At 38.6% G+C, this 16,998-nt stretch overlaps 1 protein-coding gene across 1 annotated transcript in view; it reads left to right on the top strand.

Moving 5' to 3' along the window:
- LOC130410292 (inactive N-acetylated-alpha-linked acidic dipeptidase-like protein 2) overlaps nt 1-16,998 on the top strand; it is a 174,673-nt gene that overhangs the window by 47,295 nt on the left and 110,380 nt on the right. The window contains exon 2 of the mRNA XM_056734890.1: nt 9,827-10,325. Coding sequence (XP_056590868.1) covers nt 9,827-10,325 — 499 coding nt within the window. The remainder of the gene's footprint in view (nt 1-9,826; nt 10,326-16,998) is intronic.

The raw sequence follows: 16,998 nt of genomic DNA, 5'->3' as shown, positions 1-16,998 counted from the left end.
CAAAAGCTCCTCTGCCTTGTTTGTAGAGGTTTCATTATATTCAGTGTTCATTTTATATTACACAGACATAATACATGAGCACTATCTCATTGGCATTCATTTAAAAAAAATGTATGCCATTTTCTTTGTGTATGTATTAAAGGGGTGCTGCAACGATGTGTCATGCATTCTGACTTCTTTACGATGTTAAACGTGCTGTCGACTCATGCTTAACATCGTCAAGATGTCAAAAAACGAGTTGGGCATCCCATTTCAAGGTCTTTTCGTACAGCTGTATGTATCTTTTGAAAATGTGATCAAACTAAATTCTCTTCGAAGATATGATGTATGCAATGCTACTCTATAGTTACTCAAGATTAATATTGAGATCGTCAGAAACCCCCGTGTGTTAGGGCCACTTTAAAGGTTCCTAAAAGCCGAAAACAATACAATTGCCCAATGTTTTGTTGAATAATGCAATTATATGTTAAAAAGCAATCGTTCAAAATCTTTTTTACTCCAACAATATTGGACTGTATTCAACAATACAAAGCCCCAACCCCCCCTGCTGACAAAAATTCTACCCAATAAAATATTTCATTGCTTGATCTTAACTGGAAAACAGTCTATTCTCATTTTGTAATCTGAAATTATCATTAGTCATCCTAGGACTCGGCCCCCCTGTTGAGAAGTGTTAAAGTGTGCTCTTAATGTACAATACCTTTTAGGGATATTTTAATACATAAGACATGAAATACTCACAAATTCTGTTTTTAAATTCAAAATCTATTATGTTCTTAATATTCTAAAAAGAAAAAAAAATTGTTCACTATCTTAACTATGCAGAAGTGTTGTGCGTGCAAATATAAACATGTTTTTTATATGTCAGAATAGAATCAATAATGCAATGATCTGATGCATGATGCTTCACAATGTAGACACATTGAATTCTGAAGGATTTCATCGTTTCCTGAAAACAAAGTTGAATAGCATATACATTCTTGCAGTTTATCTTTATTGACTTTGAGCTCTTTTAACAGCAAAGGGCTTAGCGAGACTTTTGTAGTTGACATTGTACATGTCTTAGCCTTGAAGTATTATTCTGTCTAACAATTGCACAACATAAACATCGACTAAACATTCTTTTGAAGTTGTATACTGTACACGCGTAATCATTTCTGAGGGGCAATTCTTTGCTCCGGCTGCATGAGATGTTTTCAAACCAGCTCTCGTCCTTTTGCGCCCCTTGAAACTAATTAGGTAAACAATGGCTTTTACTGCTTGTTTTTCCAGGAACAATTGACATTGACAATATCTTAAAACCTAAGCCCATAAGTGCACCTCTCTAAATTCTTAGTTTGCTTTTTATAATAAGGACCTGTGGGAAAGTGTAAAAAGCACATCAACTGGCCTTAGATAGCTTTTTGTTTTATGTTCTGATTTACCGTGCAACTGATGTGCAACTAAAACAAAAAGAGTGTTTGGTTGTTATGGCTCTGCCATTAACTTCTCACTGTAGATGGAAACTATTTCTGCCTTTTGCATTTGATAGAACTTTAATGTACAACGGTTATTCTGATTTCAGCTTTAATGATCTGAGTGCTATACAAGATCACTTCAAATGGTACACACTGCATCGCTTGCCTTTTTAGCAGATGTATCCAGCATTTTTTGTCGATGCAAGTCTAAACAATATCTCCCCGTGTGGTGCGGTGTGATAGATGTACTCAATAACCCTGGTATCGCTTTAGAGTCATTCAAAAGAATGTTTCCTTTGACTCACTGTCTGTTTCCTCCCTTTCCCGTTGAACGTAATGGACGTAGGTAATTGATTGGCAGCTCAGGCCGACGTGTTTTCGCAACGAGTGATTTGGCTTTTGATTTGACTTTATCTTCATCGCTTTGGTATCTGTCTTACCTGCAGGTATTGATCTGAATGCACAAATGAAACATTATTCACACACTCACTGCTGTGTGGCATTAGTTTCACTGCTACTTTCTCTTTGTTAATAAATGTGGAACAAAAATTTCTACAACAACAGTTTAGTCTTACGTTGGGCTATTTTATCCACATGGAGCTGTTTTGATGTGCTGTTTTATTGTAGCGTGTGCCATAAAAATCATCCCCCACTACTACAAAGAACATCTTTGAGGGCCATTTCACTAAATAGATGTGCCACTATATTTCAGCACAAATGCTGTTTCTTATTTACTAACCATACTTAACTAATTCTATCTGTGTTAGTATAGCCAAGCATCCTGTGTATATAGATGTTAATGTGGTTCTTTTCAGTGCAAATACTTTGTAAATAAGCGCCTTGAATTGCAGTCCCCTTGTGTTGAAAATCTACATTTACATGTCTATGTGGTCTTTTTAACATGTTTTAAGATAAACCATGTTTTTTGAACCATTAAAGAGTATTTTCTCTTTAAAACTGCAGTTTACCATAGACCGTTTAAAAATGCAGTTATGACATCATGACCCTGTAACCAATCATGTAAACAGATTTGAGCCATACAGTGCTTCTCCACCAGCGCGCCAAACCGTACTAATCACAATCTGAACGGTTATAGTTATGTCTCCACGTGAGCCTGGTTTGACACGGCACGCTTACAAACTGTTCTCGGCTGGGATATATGCTAATTAGCATATTCATAAATCTACGTATGATATAAATAAAGCAAGGGTGAAGAGTTACATTACAAGTTATTTTACGGCATAAAAAATATTATTACTGGAAAAAACGTATGCTGTTTTAATGCTTGAGGCCCGATTCACATTTCGCGTCATTTCCGGGAGCATATTCGTTATTTTAAATGTAGACCCGTGGCATCCCATGGTTGCTTAGCAACGACAGACGCCAGGAGAGCTTGGGAAAAAAGGAGAACGCAGTGCAGCTCGCGTTTCCGCACGCTTTTAGACGCGAAATGGGAATCGGGCCTAAGGATGAGCTTTTAGTGATAAAATGATCAAATGCAGTGGGACTTTTGAAGTTTAACAGTAGTATTTAAAGTTTAAGCGTGCATAGTTAAAGCTGAATGTAGTTGGCAAACTGAACTGCATTTACTTAAATCCAATAAATGATGAGTATAGAGACGTGCAATGTTGCACATGTTCAGTATTACCTAGTTTGCATAAATCATTCAGTGAGCATTTAAAGCTGCGCAGACAGTCCATGAAAATAAGCAACGCTATAAGCAGGCAAAGTCTTCCTCTGTAATAGTGTATATGTGTCTGTGTATTTTTAGATTTACTCTTATGGGAGGAACATCAAATATGTATAAGTATTATTTTAACAGAATGTTCCGGTGACCCTTTTGGCACTTTCTGTTAATAATATTTAATCTGTTAACAGTATATATACTTTTTCCTTGCAGTTTGGAAGAAAAACACTCTGGCCTTGTCTGACCTTCTGGTAAATGGTTGTATATTTTAGAATTTAATGTGGGTGAGGACTCCAAGATATGTAGCATGTACCCCTGAGGATGCATATTTTATTCATGTGTCGTATGAATATAGCACTTTTCTATGGCGTCTTGGGCCTGAAGATGCTTTCCGGGGCCTGGCCTATTTCTGCCAGGGGCTTATGTTGTTTCACCTTGTATGAATTCTGAATTATCTTTGTAGGGAAACGACGACACGCGTCACTATACATTTGGCAGATGTCTGGCTCTATGAGATCATGCTGAGATCCTTCTGATTTGAAATCCATCATCTATGACACTGCAAAATCATCACTCTTATAAGAACTGTCAGAATTTGAAAAAAGTTAGTCTGGGGAATATGTACATATATAATGCTTTATATATAATATAATAATGCTTTGTAAAATATTCCTTATATGATTGTTTTTGTAATGAGACTCTTTGGTAAGTTGCTGTAGGAAGGGGAAGTATCTGTTCTTATTAGACTTACTTATTCTTTAGGACCTGTGTTTGCTTTGCCCTGTGTGACATGAGCAGCATCTGGCATGATTGACAGCTAGTTTCATGCTTTCTAACTAAGGTAACTGACAAGGTTGTGTCAAATGTGATGACAGGTGAGCGGGACAACGCAGAGATCTTTTTCTTTTCTTTTTTTTACTACACTTTTTCCTCTTCACCTCCTGCAAGGACAAAATAGAAAAGAAAGAGAATTTCTTTTCTCTGTATGCCTTTAATTTACAAGTTTGCTGGTTTTATAAAGTTTCGTTTGAAAGAATACATTTATGTTTCTAGTTAGTAAGTAAAATATTATTATTTTATTATATTATTATTTTGTAGATTTATTGTAGATTTATTGTAGCTAAGAAACGGAAAAAAAAGTGACGTAGGCTAAAATACACTTTTTATTGTCTTTAACACAAAAATATAATTCCTTTGAAAGATTTCCTTTTACTGCTGCAGTTTTTCAGCATTCATTACAATCATTTGATTAAAATGAGTTCAATTTTAGTTACGTTTAATTTACAATTTAGTTTGGTTTTATTAATTGAATTCCCTTAAATAATCTGAATTATTTGTTTTATATATATATATTTCAATATAATATAATTATATAATTTCAATTTAAACCTTTTTCAACAAAGATATTTTGGCTATTCTTGTGATCATGCAACCAGATCACTTTAAGTTCCCACCTCTATAGTAAGTGCATCTGTGCAAGCAATTTGGTTTCAGTCTAACAGCTCAGGACATCCACAATGTGCTCATGGTATATCAGGCTGTTATAGAAATAACACGGTATCCAATGCTGGATGATTGGTGTAAGTTTCATTCCAAGAAAAGTCTAACATCTTCAGATAGATGCTATTACTCTTGCTTTTCCAAGCATACTGTCTGGCCTGCCCCAAGCAGTACCCGGGCCTTCCACGACTAGGGCTGACATGATCTACTCAGCCTGTCTATACCTGTTCCTAGAAAACATAAATGCTGTCTTGACGGGTCTCATAAATATTGATAAGATAAATCCAGAAACACAAGGTGTCCATCCAGAAGCACAACATCTGGTGTCCATGGTATCACTGCAGTGGGTTGCTTAAATCAAACTGTAACAAATATAATGATGGTGGGGTATCTAAATCAAAACCTTTTATTTTCTCACATGGGGATGAATCCACTAAACAGTGATATTTCGGAGCAAAACCGATCCATCTCATCCAGGTGCTATCTGTGCTGCTATAACACTGCTTCATCGTTCTTTAAATCGGTATTTATCGTTCTTTTCAGCACAAATGCCTTTATGCAAAAATGGCTTATTACAGGATGCGCTTTATTCACAAAAGCCAGCTTTGTTTGTTATCACACCTGTGGACAACAGTCTGCAAATACAATGTCATATTGAAAAGATGTGTATGCAGTTTCTTTGTCTGATAGTGGCAGTATTAATCTATGGGATAATGCAGTATTTAAAGGGTAACTATTACAATGTCCTTAAATTTACATTTCATGCAGTGTGTAATATTACTCTGAGTGAATGTAAGCAGTCTGCCAAGTTGTAAAGCCGAAAGTGAACGATTTACAAAGTAATTGGCTAGGGAAAAATGGAGTCGACTCTGAATCACGCGAACGAATCGTCTGCCGTCTGTCCTTCTAATTTCAGTTCGGTGTCAGATTTGCGTCACTCGGTGTAATGCCCGCATATGTTCCATTTGCGAAACTGCATCAATGTACACGGTAGACCAATCAAATCAGACTAGACCATCTGACCAATCAGATCAGAGCACGCTGGGATTAGACAGATGAATCTCCGAACGAATCATTTGAGAGTCAGTCAAGAAGTAAGGTAAGAATAACTCAAGTGTTTTTACACCTTGTTGTCAGGAATAGAGGACAGACCCAAATGCAGATGCGTTTATACAGTCTTTTAATCAATTAAGGAGCTTAACATATAAATCATAAGCAATGCCGTAAGAGGCCAAAGGTAAATGGGAGCGAGCTGAATCGGAGTCAAACAGGCGAAGATCAAACGAGGTGTCAACAGGATCCGTAGGGTTGAAGCGAACTCTGTGTCAGACAGGCAGGGTCAGGCGAGGTGCGAACGTCATCCAAGGGAATTAAGCAAAACCGTAGTAGAGAGGACAGTAGACGTAATCCAAACCGGGTAATCCAAAAGGAAGGCAGCGACGAGACGATAATCCTGCGTACAAGAAACCACCAGCAATGCAACTGGAGGGAAGAGTATTAGAAACACAAAAAGGCAAGAGGACTAGCGGTTATCGTGCAAGAATCAACACACTGGCAACGGAAAGGAAAGCAGAGGCTGACTATAAGGAGTCGGGAGATAATGAGGAAATAACAAACAGGTGCGCGAGAGTGTAAGTGAAAACAGCTGCGTGGAGATTGCCAGGAAGAAAGTTAAACCCGAGACCTGACACTTGTATGTGCGTAAAGCTGTTTTTGGACACTCCATAAACCAAAGTAGGACTTTACAAATAAAAAAATATTTACTCTTTAAGTTCATTATTTTTGTGCAAGAAAGCTAGTCTACTATATCCTTCACTACTGTGAACCAGTCTGCAACATGTGGAACTGCATTGTGCAAAACAGATGTTTAGGGCTTGTTTGTGCTGTTGCCTGATATGCATAATTCCGAAGCGATTCGGATGCTCCAACAATATAAACAATACACATAAACAATGCTATTAGCAGGATCAAATGATTCATTTCTGTGAATTCAATTGCATTACCAATAGGCGCAGATTGGATCTAGCAGGCTGGAAACGCGGCATATGAAGAAGCATCTTTCCCGTTTCCCAGTAACATCAATCACAGAGAAAAGTCAAAGATGCTGCATTCCCCACGACTTTAATTGATTGCCCTGTTGGGTAGTCGAAAGGCGTTAAATTACCAGCATTTCTGGTGATTGAGCGTCATCTGTCAGTCTGTGAGCAAAGAGCCGAGCGCGAGGGGTTTGGACGAGCCGAGGGGAGATGAGAAGATGAGGGTTAGCACTGTCCTGAGAGTTTGACAACCCGTATCATTGCCAGGGTCAGAGTGTAAATGAAGCTCCACGCGGATCTCTCTTCTGAACGCCAGCCTGAAATAATGGAAGTTTTGTGGGGCACCGAAGATTGATGTTCAGAGACATAAGCACATCATTTCCACCTCGAGTTTCTCTTCTCATATTCCGCAGTGAAAAAAAAACATATCCCTTCGTTCCTGTAAAGGAGAAAATTTCTGCCCCACAAATGATATAAAGGGCAGAGGCAGGGAACATGCTCAACGTGAATGTACAAAACTTGTTGTAAAAACCTCAGCACCATTTTTGATGAAACGTGTGGCGAATGTTTAGTAGTTGCAAAGTTATTACCTTCTATCAGAAGACATTTCTCCCCACCTCTAAATGACTATTTTAAGTCTGACTATCAAAGGTTTCTCAGACTCGCTCCTCTCTGCCTTGTGCCGGCAGCAGATATTACGCTCTGTAATTTTTAAAGGGAACCTATTTCAGGAACTCCGTTTGACTGGGTAATGGCCCCATGTGCGGTCTGGAAATTCTGGGCAGTTTGGAGTTTTGTTATTATCGATTGGGCTGTTCTGAGTTTGATGGTGGTATCTGTTAAAGGGATAGTTAAATTTGATGGTACACCGAGATATTCCGTTCTCATTTATGAATTTGAACCAACCAAGTCATCACCCTTAATGATCTTTTTTAACAGTAACAGTCAAACTGTGAGCCTGTACATCCCTCTCTGAGATTGCGGCCTGTCTGCGTAGAGAATGCTTTGTGTTTAGGATAAGGATTGGCCATATAAACACTAAAGGAGTTCAACCGGCACAGTAGCCTGGTAAAACCAACCACAGAAGTTTAATGCTTCACAAGTGCATGACATCCGTGATTTTTTATTTATTTAACCTGTTTACACAATAAAACACAATTGTTTTGTGTGCTGTGTCTCAAACTTTGAGAAAATACTATTATATTCACACTGCTGCTACAAGTTAAGATAATATAAAAATATAAATGTTGAATTATGTTCTTTAATTTAGCTTCTTTTTTCCATGGCCTTTTTTTAAATCTTGTTAATAAAAAAGTTTACTTTACAAGTTATAAAGGAATGGTAACTTATCGAATTTAGAGACCTCAGTTGCCAGAAACATAAAATGGCATCGATTTTCAATAAACTATATGAGTATTTGAAATGAAGCTTTGTTTTTCAACCAGACTCTCAACACTAAATACACAAACCTTACTGGACTGTTGAGTCCTGTTTTGTTTTTGGATCCATAAGCTTTAAAAATATATATTTTAACTAAAGAGCATTCATTTTTTATATTTAAAAAGTAACTGTGTTTTGCTAATAAAACTTTGTACCAGTTAATTATGTTAACTACTATACTGCACCATAAAATATGAGTCCTGTCACATTATGACATTTCTGATCAACAAGAATATTCACTACGATTGAAAATATATATTGATTCCTTACTTCTTTGGGTAAAACAACAGGGTGTTGCATAACTGCTTTGACTAGTCTTACAAGTTAGTCTTCACATTTTTCTTTAAGACTGGTCATAACGTCTTCAAGTCAGTTACATAATGAGTTAGATTGGTCTATGTGAAAAGTAAGATTGACTAGTCCTGAGTAATTGTTAGTCTGTGAGAAAAGTGTGTGCAGTGTTTGCAGCTATATTTATGCAACTGGTTCCAGGACGAAAAAAAAAAAACCGGCTTTAAACTTCTATACATTTTCTGTTTCATTTGTTTATATTCTCTTTGTTGCACCGGGGAGAGATTTTGGGTGTGTAATTAGTCGGAACAGAATTCTTCCATATACACAGCCATGGGGTGTTTCTGAAATAAGTCCCCTTTTCATACAGCTGTGTATGGAATTCATCTGTTTTTACTAATCTGTGTTCTGTGCTGAACTTTTTGCAAAACCTAATAAGTGTAAAATTATAAACAAAAAATATGTTTTGAGACTTTACACTTTCATTAGTTATCATCAGACATTTTTTCATTTTAAGATAGTCAATGTACCCAAACTGTCACTGCAACGGTACCTTTTAAAAAGGTCCTAATACTGCATGTATCGTTTAGGCACAGATATCCAAAGATAGGTACAGATTTGGTACCGTTATGTACCCTGTTAAAGTAGTAATATGCAATCTTTAGGCGATTTTGAAAAAAGGTATTGCCCGCTGACAGCTTGGGTACATTTTATGACCATTTTTTGAGTCAGTGTATAGTTCATGAACATTCAATTATAGATAAACATACATTCATTTTTATGTCATAACTATTTAAATATACATTGTAATGTTTTTAACTACACATTCACTATAAAGTGTTGTACGTGGTGAATTTAAACTACCTTCACATTCCTTTATGAACATTTTATCTTATATTTTTTGCTTCGAAGATAAAAGCGTTTCTTATTAATATTCATTTCATCACAGGATGTTACATAACGTATTGGCTGAAATGCAGGCGTTGTTACGTTTGCACTAATCAGCTGGTGAATTAAATAGATCACGAAAGCATGGCTCATTTAATATTAACAATGTAGCAATAATAACTTGACTGGATGCTGTGGAAGAAGCAACGTACCATGAGTAGCAATATCTACACACAATTACTTAATTTCACTACAGGGCGAACACACAGGAATCAAAACACATCTCCTATCTCTTATCTAAAGACCTAAAATGCTCAACGTTGTTCAACATAATTTCCAATGAAACAGGAATTTATGGTTGGACATATTGACTGGCTCCTCCCCCATTAAAATAGCCAAAAGGGCTTAGTTTACCTCCCAATTGATATCACTATCAATTAAATAAGTTACTAATGTATTCAGAGTGACATTTGTATAATCTGGTTAAATATTTACATTCGTATTTGTGTCTCTGTTTGTGTTTACAGTTGTAAAAATGGCATACAGGAAGGTGCGTGCTGGCCATGGATCTCTCCATGTGCGCGATCTGGAGAGTGAGGAGCTGCATGCCACATCTCTAGAAATGGAATGGGACATGGAGAAGGAACTGGAGGAACCAGGTTTGGACCGATTTCAGCTGGACTGTGTGGAGCATCAACCAGTAAGCAGCTCCTCCGGTGGGGGCATTGACCCAGACCTGGAACCAATTCAACCCTCCGCATCTCCCCACGGACGCTTTGAGCGCCTACAGGAGGATCCTAATTACGTGTCTCGCTTCAGTCGGGCGGTACCTAAGGGTCAGAGGCGGAGTGGGACCTGTCTGGCCAAATACCTGCTAGCAGGGCTGGCCGTGTTTGTTTTGGGGCTGCTCATTGGACGATACGCCTTTAGCAAGAAGCATGTGGTGGTAGAGCAAAGTGCAGACACTGATGTACTGGAGAAGATGGTTCAGGGAATCACAGCAGAGAAGATACAAGAACAGCAAAGGTAATGAAACGGCTTTAAAAAACACAAATTCCCTACTTAGCTGAATGTGTCTGCTAACAAAAGCGCAGTGTCTACTAAGGATGATTTTAAGTTTATATGACACAGATTTTTGTTAAAAATTATGTCCTCAAATATGACTATGAGTATAACATAATCACCTACCCATCATTTTTTGTTACGCATTACAAAATATGTTCACTATAGTACTTGATGGTATGAAGAGCAGCTAAAAGAGAACCCTAAAGGTGGGCAAGGAAGCTGATAATGCCATCATGTCCTTGGAATCCCCTACATGGGGAGATCAAGATACTTCTAACATTATTCGGGGGGTGGCGTAGAGAAAACACAGACACAGTAGCTTCAAGGGCGTTCTGGTCGGCGAGCCGTTCCGAGGAAACAGATGCAGGGACACTCTTTCCTGAGACAGGCTCTTTGGGACCTTCCTGTCTCCGACAAAAACAGTCCTACAGCCAAAACTCTGTACAGCATATTCCCACTAGTGACAAAGCTGTCATGCTCGCTCTGAGCCCAGCTGTGTATTCTCTGACAGGCAGACTAAAGTCGCAAGAAGGTTCTGATGTTAAAATTAAATGCAGGCAAACCTCAAGTGATAAGACATTGTTTTTGGAGCCAGGGATCATGGTGAGCATGTATATTCGTGTCAAAAAGATAACTTGGCTTCTTCTGAACCAAAACCGCCTGACTCGCGAAACAGGTTTCGCTGTATTGTCAATTTATAATTTATTTTGTCACATTTATATTTCAGGCTGCGAGCGCCAACTGCTCGTCTCAGATCCTTTTTTCCGAGCGGGGAAGAGCAAGCGATATTACAATGCGACGAGGCTGCAAAGGCGAGGAGTCAAAACATTTTGATGCCTTTATTTACCCCACATTCACACAGCTTCTTAATATTCAGAGTGCAGCCTTAAGAATATGTGTGAGGATAATTTAATCATTTACAATTTAGATGGATCCGAAATTGTCTACCAGGGAAAATGGCTGCCCGGTGGGAAGAAGCTCAGTGAAATGTGGCTGTTAAATTAAATCTCACTGTAAATCTTTTAGTCTCTAATGTTAAGCTGAGGTCTACATTCAGCCTGTTTGAGATTGTCAAATGTGGCCTCGAAAAGCTTTCAAAGACCTTTCTAACTGGTTTAAAACACATGCTAATAAGCAAAATGGAAAAACAATCCAGGACACTTTAAACAGCATCAGTGTAGATTTCCTCTAACCAGGTCTGAAGTGCAGAACGCAAATGTTTTTGTTTTCATATTTGTTTAGGAGATTCATTTGGGCACCGACGTGAGTTGGATGTGAAAAATGATTGCAGACATACTTGCGGCTACACCGAATCCGGTGGCATTGCAAATCGTCCCTTTTAAGTAAGATTCAATCATGATGAAGCAGAATTTCTGCATTCATTCCATTGTGTTTTGCCGTCCAAAAAAATATGCGCTCTGCCAAAGCCTCCATTTTCTCTTGGCTTGTGACGGTGTTTATTTCTTCGATTCTGTCCTAATTTACACATCAAAGGTATGTGCGGAGGACGTGCGGTTCCAGTAAAATGAGATTAGCCTAAAATCCCATGAAGAAAAAGTGTTTGCCACTGTTTGGGGCTTGTGCTCTTTATCTCCCGTTGACGTTCACTCTTAATTACCGGACGTAATTGATGGAGTCGGGCTCTGGTTACACATCCTTCATCCAAGCCTGGTTAGATGTAGGGTTCGAGGTCAGCTTCAGAAACGCCGTATAGAGTACTCCATTAAACAGTCGGCCGCCTGGACCTGATGGAAGCCCGCTGGGAGTGCGGAGCTACCGGTGTGTCTCATAGAGGAGACAGTGATGGGCCCCTAGTGTGCGGGTCAGATTCATCTTTCTTAATCCAACCTTAGTCATTAGGGAGCACAGTGGAGAGACAGGCAAAGCATTGTGGGTAGAAATAGAAACTTACCTATTGTAACATGATTAAATGCCAGTAATAAAGCGGGTTAGAAATTAAGAAAAATATCTTGCCTATTGCTGTTTTTTTATTTTTCTGCAATGTGTCGTCACTGGTCCTTGGATGTATTTTTATTTTTTACTATGGCTGGAAGGTAGCGCATCATGTCCATTTTCTCTTGTCGGAGGACAACAACAAACCAAACTCGGTCACTGGAGGATAGAATCTGTTTTGGGTGCCGGCCAAATTGAATTTATATACACAATCATCCATTAATCAGTGCAACTCGAGTCATATTAACCTTGCTGGTTGGGTGCCAATCATTGATAACACCGAACAAATGGCTGCTTTTAGAAATCATTATATCACTCTAAAATGCGGTGTGCACTCAATCAAAAACACTAGGGCTGAGGTCGTAAGTGCATGTTATTAGTGTCTTGCTTTAAGAGAAAGTCTTAAATCATAAAATTATTTACTTGCGATGGGATTGTGTGTCAAGCCAAAACTTTACGGCTAGTTGAATAGAAAGGTCTGTTATAATTTAAGTCTACTCAAAAATAAAACCTCTATATAAAACACAAAAGAAGATATTTGAGAAATGTTTCAGCATTTTGTGCCACATAATGGAAGTCAAAGGGGGTCAATGTTATTTGGTTACCAACATTCTTCAGAATATCTTTGTGACAAGGTTCAATTAAATGGAAGGAAGGAGGCAGGAACCGGCAAACATTTAAACATTTATAATAAAAATATACATCAAATAATAACACCGAACATAAACAGTCACAAAATAAAACAAACCACAACTAAAATCCAGGCCTGGTCCTCTCTCATCGACGGTCCAGTCGCTCATTCTCTTATGCTCCCGATCTCCTCCGTGATACGAGTCCGGTGAGCGCACAGCTGACGCTCATTAACAATCACTCACTGGCCTCAACTCACGGTCTCGTCCCACCTACTCCACTACAATCTTCATTTTTGTTTAGCAGACGAACGAAAGTCGTACAGGTTTGAAATGACACGGGGTCAAAAAATCTGAGGTTCTCAACCTTTTTTGACTATGAGGCACCCCTTTGTATTTATCAATATTCAAAGGCCCCCCTCCCACTCACAAAAACGTTTAAGAGCTTGCCATTAACTGGAAAGGTTTCTATTCATTATCAAAATGGCCAACTGAAAACAAATTTCTTGTTTTTTTTTAAATGCTCATTTTGTCTAATTTTTTATATTTTGTCATCTAGATGGCCCCTTAGAAGTCAGCTGGGCATCCCCTGTGGGCCAATCTCCCCCTGTTGAGAACCGCTGATGTAAATGATAAATAATTATTCATTACTGGGTGAACTATCCCTGTAAAACATTAGACCAATGTGTTTTTTTAAGAAATAAAGTGTTTCTGACATTACAAAAAAAAAACCTTGCTGCTTTTGTAATATTCACTCCAGTGTTCCTGTTACGATAGACAAACTCAGAAATTGCATCCCTTAAAGGTCCAGTGTATTAAATTTAGCGACATCTAGTGGTGAGGTTAAGAATTGCAACAAACGGCTCGCTCCACCCCTCCCGCTCGAAGCACTACGATGGCTGACACAGGACTATGAAGTTATCAGGTGTTCGCTACTTGGCCGAATGATATAACAAATTTACGAAAAGCGTTCTGTAGAGCAGTTTGTCCATTTAGGGCTACTGTAGAAACAACATGATGAATTCAATATAAGGGGGCCCGTGGTGTATGTAGATAGAAATAGCTCATTCTAAAATACAAAAACATAACATTTCATTATGTAAGGTCTTTTTACACCTCTGAACACATAGAAGACATAGTTTAGTATATTAACTCGAATTTTGGTCCACAAATCCTCCAAAAAATTACACTCAGCACCTTTAAAGGACTCCTGAAGCTCTCTGTGCAAGTAATTTATTTTTGTTATAACTAGTTTTAAAGTATCCGATTCCACTTTCCCCTTCTTTTATGTTATCCATTATTTTTTTAAACAGAGGCCAGTTAAATATATACAGATTCATATAGCCATAAGTGTCATAAAATACTCCAACTTATCATAACCTGGAGCCTCCCCGGAGCAGTTATCACCTATCCACGATGTGATAAAATTCTCCCCTCAGAACGACTTTCATGAAGTGAGATAAAGTGTCCTCATCTGTAAGGAAAATATGAAATACCTCTCATTGTAACGCAGACTGCAAACCTAGAGAAATAACGCATTCCCGTGACATTATGATTGAATGCTTTTGAATAAATAGCACCGTATACCATCCTAGGAATATTGCGCCCAACTTTAAGAATTGCTGCTGCCTGCATTGCTTCTGTCAGGGAACACCATGGGAATTGAATAATGATACAATTGGGTGTCAACATGTTCCATTCTAGAGACAGAACAATGCTATTATTGTGTGACAGAAGTATCAATAATTGCATGTTTGCTGCTGCGAATGATTGCGAGTGAAGAGGAAATGCAATAAGAGAACACGCAGATATGGCTGGCGTGGATTTGTCAAAACGGATGCGAACGTGTATAAGGCTGGACAATTTGGGTGCAACATTATGTTGTTTATATAAGAGTATGGCTCCTCACAGCTCTGGTTCCAAGCGTCCCTGCGGTTTGCTGAATCTGCAGTGGGATTTTCTATGAAGGCTACATCCCATCATTAGGATATGTATGCAGCAGTACTGAACAGAATTGATATTCCCTGAGGAGGAAATCAATATTAATAACTGTGCGGTGCAACAGCCATCTAATAAGTGGCTCTGTAACCTCTTCCCATTGTCGGTGCCAGGAAAATAGGATGCTGGGCTCTACCTCTGCTTAAGGTGAAGTTTAACTGAAATAGACAGCTGAATTATACTTCATAGCTGCTTTTTTTCTGCGGCATGTTTCATTTTTTCTCAATTATAGATGGCTGTGAAATAATAATGGGCTACAATGTTCTCAAGCATTTGTGGTACCCTTTAGGTTCACTTACCTTATTTGATCTTTAGGAGGACAAATCTTGACTTCGTCTTTTTGGGCAACTCAATCTCACTGGTATTCGTGACTGTTTTACGAGGTGGGTAATTTGTACGATCTCATTCGTACTACGATTTTCTTTCGCGCAAGTGATGTTAGGTTCAAGGGTGGGGCTTCAGTATACCGTTTTTCAAATAATTGTACATTTTTGTACGATTCACATGCGTGGGTGCAGTGTTTTGAAACTGATAGATGATATATGATCAAACACAATGGAGCTTTACAGGCAAATGTTTTGTGACGATGGTGACTTGAATAACATTATTATCAATTTGCTTCAATTTAAGGGGTACAGGTGGCACCAAGATCTAAACATTTGGTAAACAGTTCATGCAATTGTGTGGTAGAAAGAGTTTTTTTTCTCAATAAGGGCTTTTGATGAGGAAGAACATGACGCTGAGAATGTGCTAGGCTTGGTTAATAATAGGCCGTTATAAAAGGGATGGAACCTTTGTACCAATTTGTAAAATTGCTTTGAATGAATCAGAATGTTTGTGGTGATTCACAAACAACCCGTGGAAACCAAAACGACTCCCTTCGTGCCTTTCTGCATTCATTAAACTAGATAATAAGGCAATCCTATCACATTTTTCACATCTATTGCACAACAGTGTTGATTCTCTTCATATCGTCATATCTTGTTGGCCGCTTGCCTAGCAGGGGTACGGCTAATATAAGTAATGAACTTTATCTTTAGTATGTAAGAGTGAGAATGAGCCACAGCATGGGTCCCCAACCAGAGCCTTTCCAGCCCAACAAAATCTATTAGGGCTCATTTGGGCATTGTGGAACGCTGGAAGTCTTTCTAACACCCTCTCACCCAACCCCTCATTCTAAGGCCAGTGACATTTAACACAGACATTGATTTATCAGAGGATTACCAGAGTGACTCTCTCCAGGTCATGGGAGTTATTAAGAAGGAGGGTGACATCCAGGCTCCAAATGCTTGCCACTTGCAAACAAAAGTCCCATAATTCACGTTGGTCTCCACCAGCGCTGCACCCAGCGTGACCCTCGCAAAGTGCAAATGCCCAATTATGATGCAACACGGCTGTATGCAAAAATCTAGCTTGATAGGAGACTTAAGGTGGATGGTTTGGGTTGCATCCCTAGTGTTGTAAATTCAGGTTAACCTTGGAGTTATCGATTGAACTTAAAGCTAAAACAGACGTGCTGAATATCAGGCCCAAGAAACTCCAAGAAGCATTAAGTCTCACATTCTCCCCGTGCGCTTTTTTCTGGCTCTTTGTAATATTTCTTTCTATGGTTTTCCATCAGCCAGATACAGAGATCAGATATGCAGTGCGCTGATAAGGAGAGCGTCCCCAGATCAGCCCAGAGGCAATGTCATCTGGATACTTACCTCTTTATTTAGCATGCCCACAGATCTCAGATAAAGAGAAGTGCACAGGATACAGCATCCAGATAACAGCATAATGTTTTCAACATTGTGAAGTTATCTCTTCGCCTTTCGCGACCTTCATATCAAATTAATGCCAGTCTGAAGCCGGAAACATGTGACATGTTTTCTGTCACTCCTTCGCAGACGTTTGCATGTTGAAATGTCTTGAAGATAAATCCTTGAGATTTCTTCAAATATTCTACTGTATATAAATTGTTTGTAGGAATTCAACAGATGTGGTTTTTAATCCCCGACCCTCTGGCTTTGTAAAAACCTCAAAGAGATATTATTGGTGAAATTAGCTGTAGA

Source organism: Triplophysa dalaica, chromosome 21, assembly GCF_015846415.1.
Source record: "Triplophysa dalaica isolate WHDGS20190420 chromosome 21, ASM1584641v1, whole genome shotgun sequence".
NCBI lineage: Eukaryota > Metazoa > Chordata > Actinopteri > Cypriniformes > Nemacheilidae > Triplophysa > Triplophysa dalaica.
The sequence above is the reverse complement of the archived record's forward strand: the minus strand, read 5'-3'. Positions and strand labels throughout refer to the sequence as shown.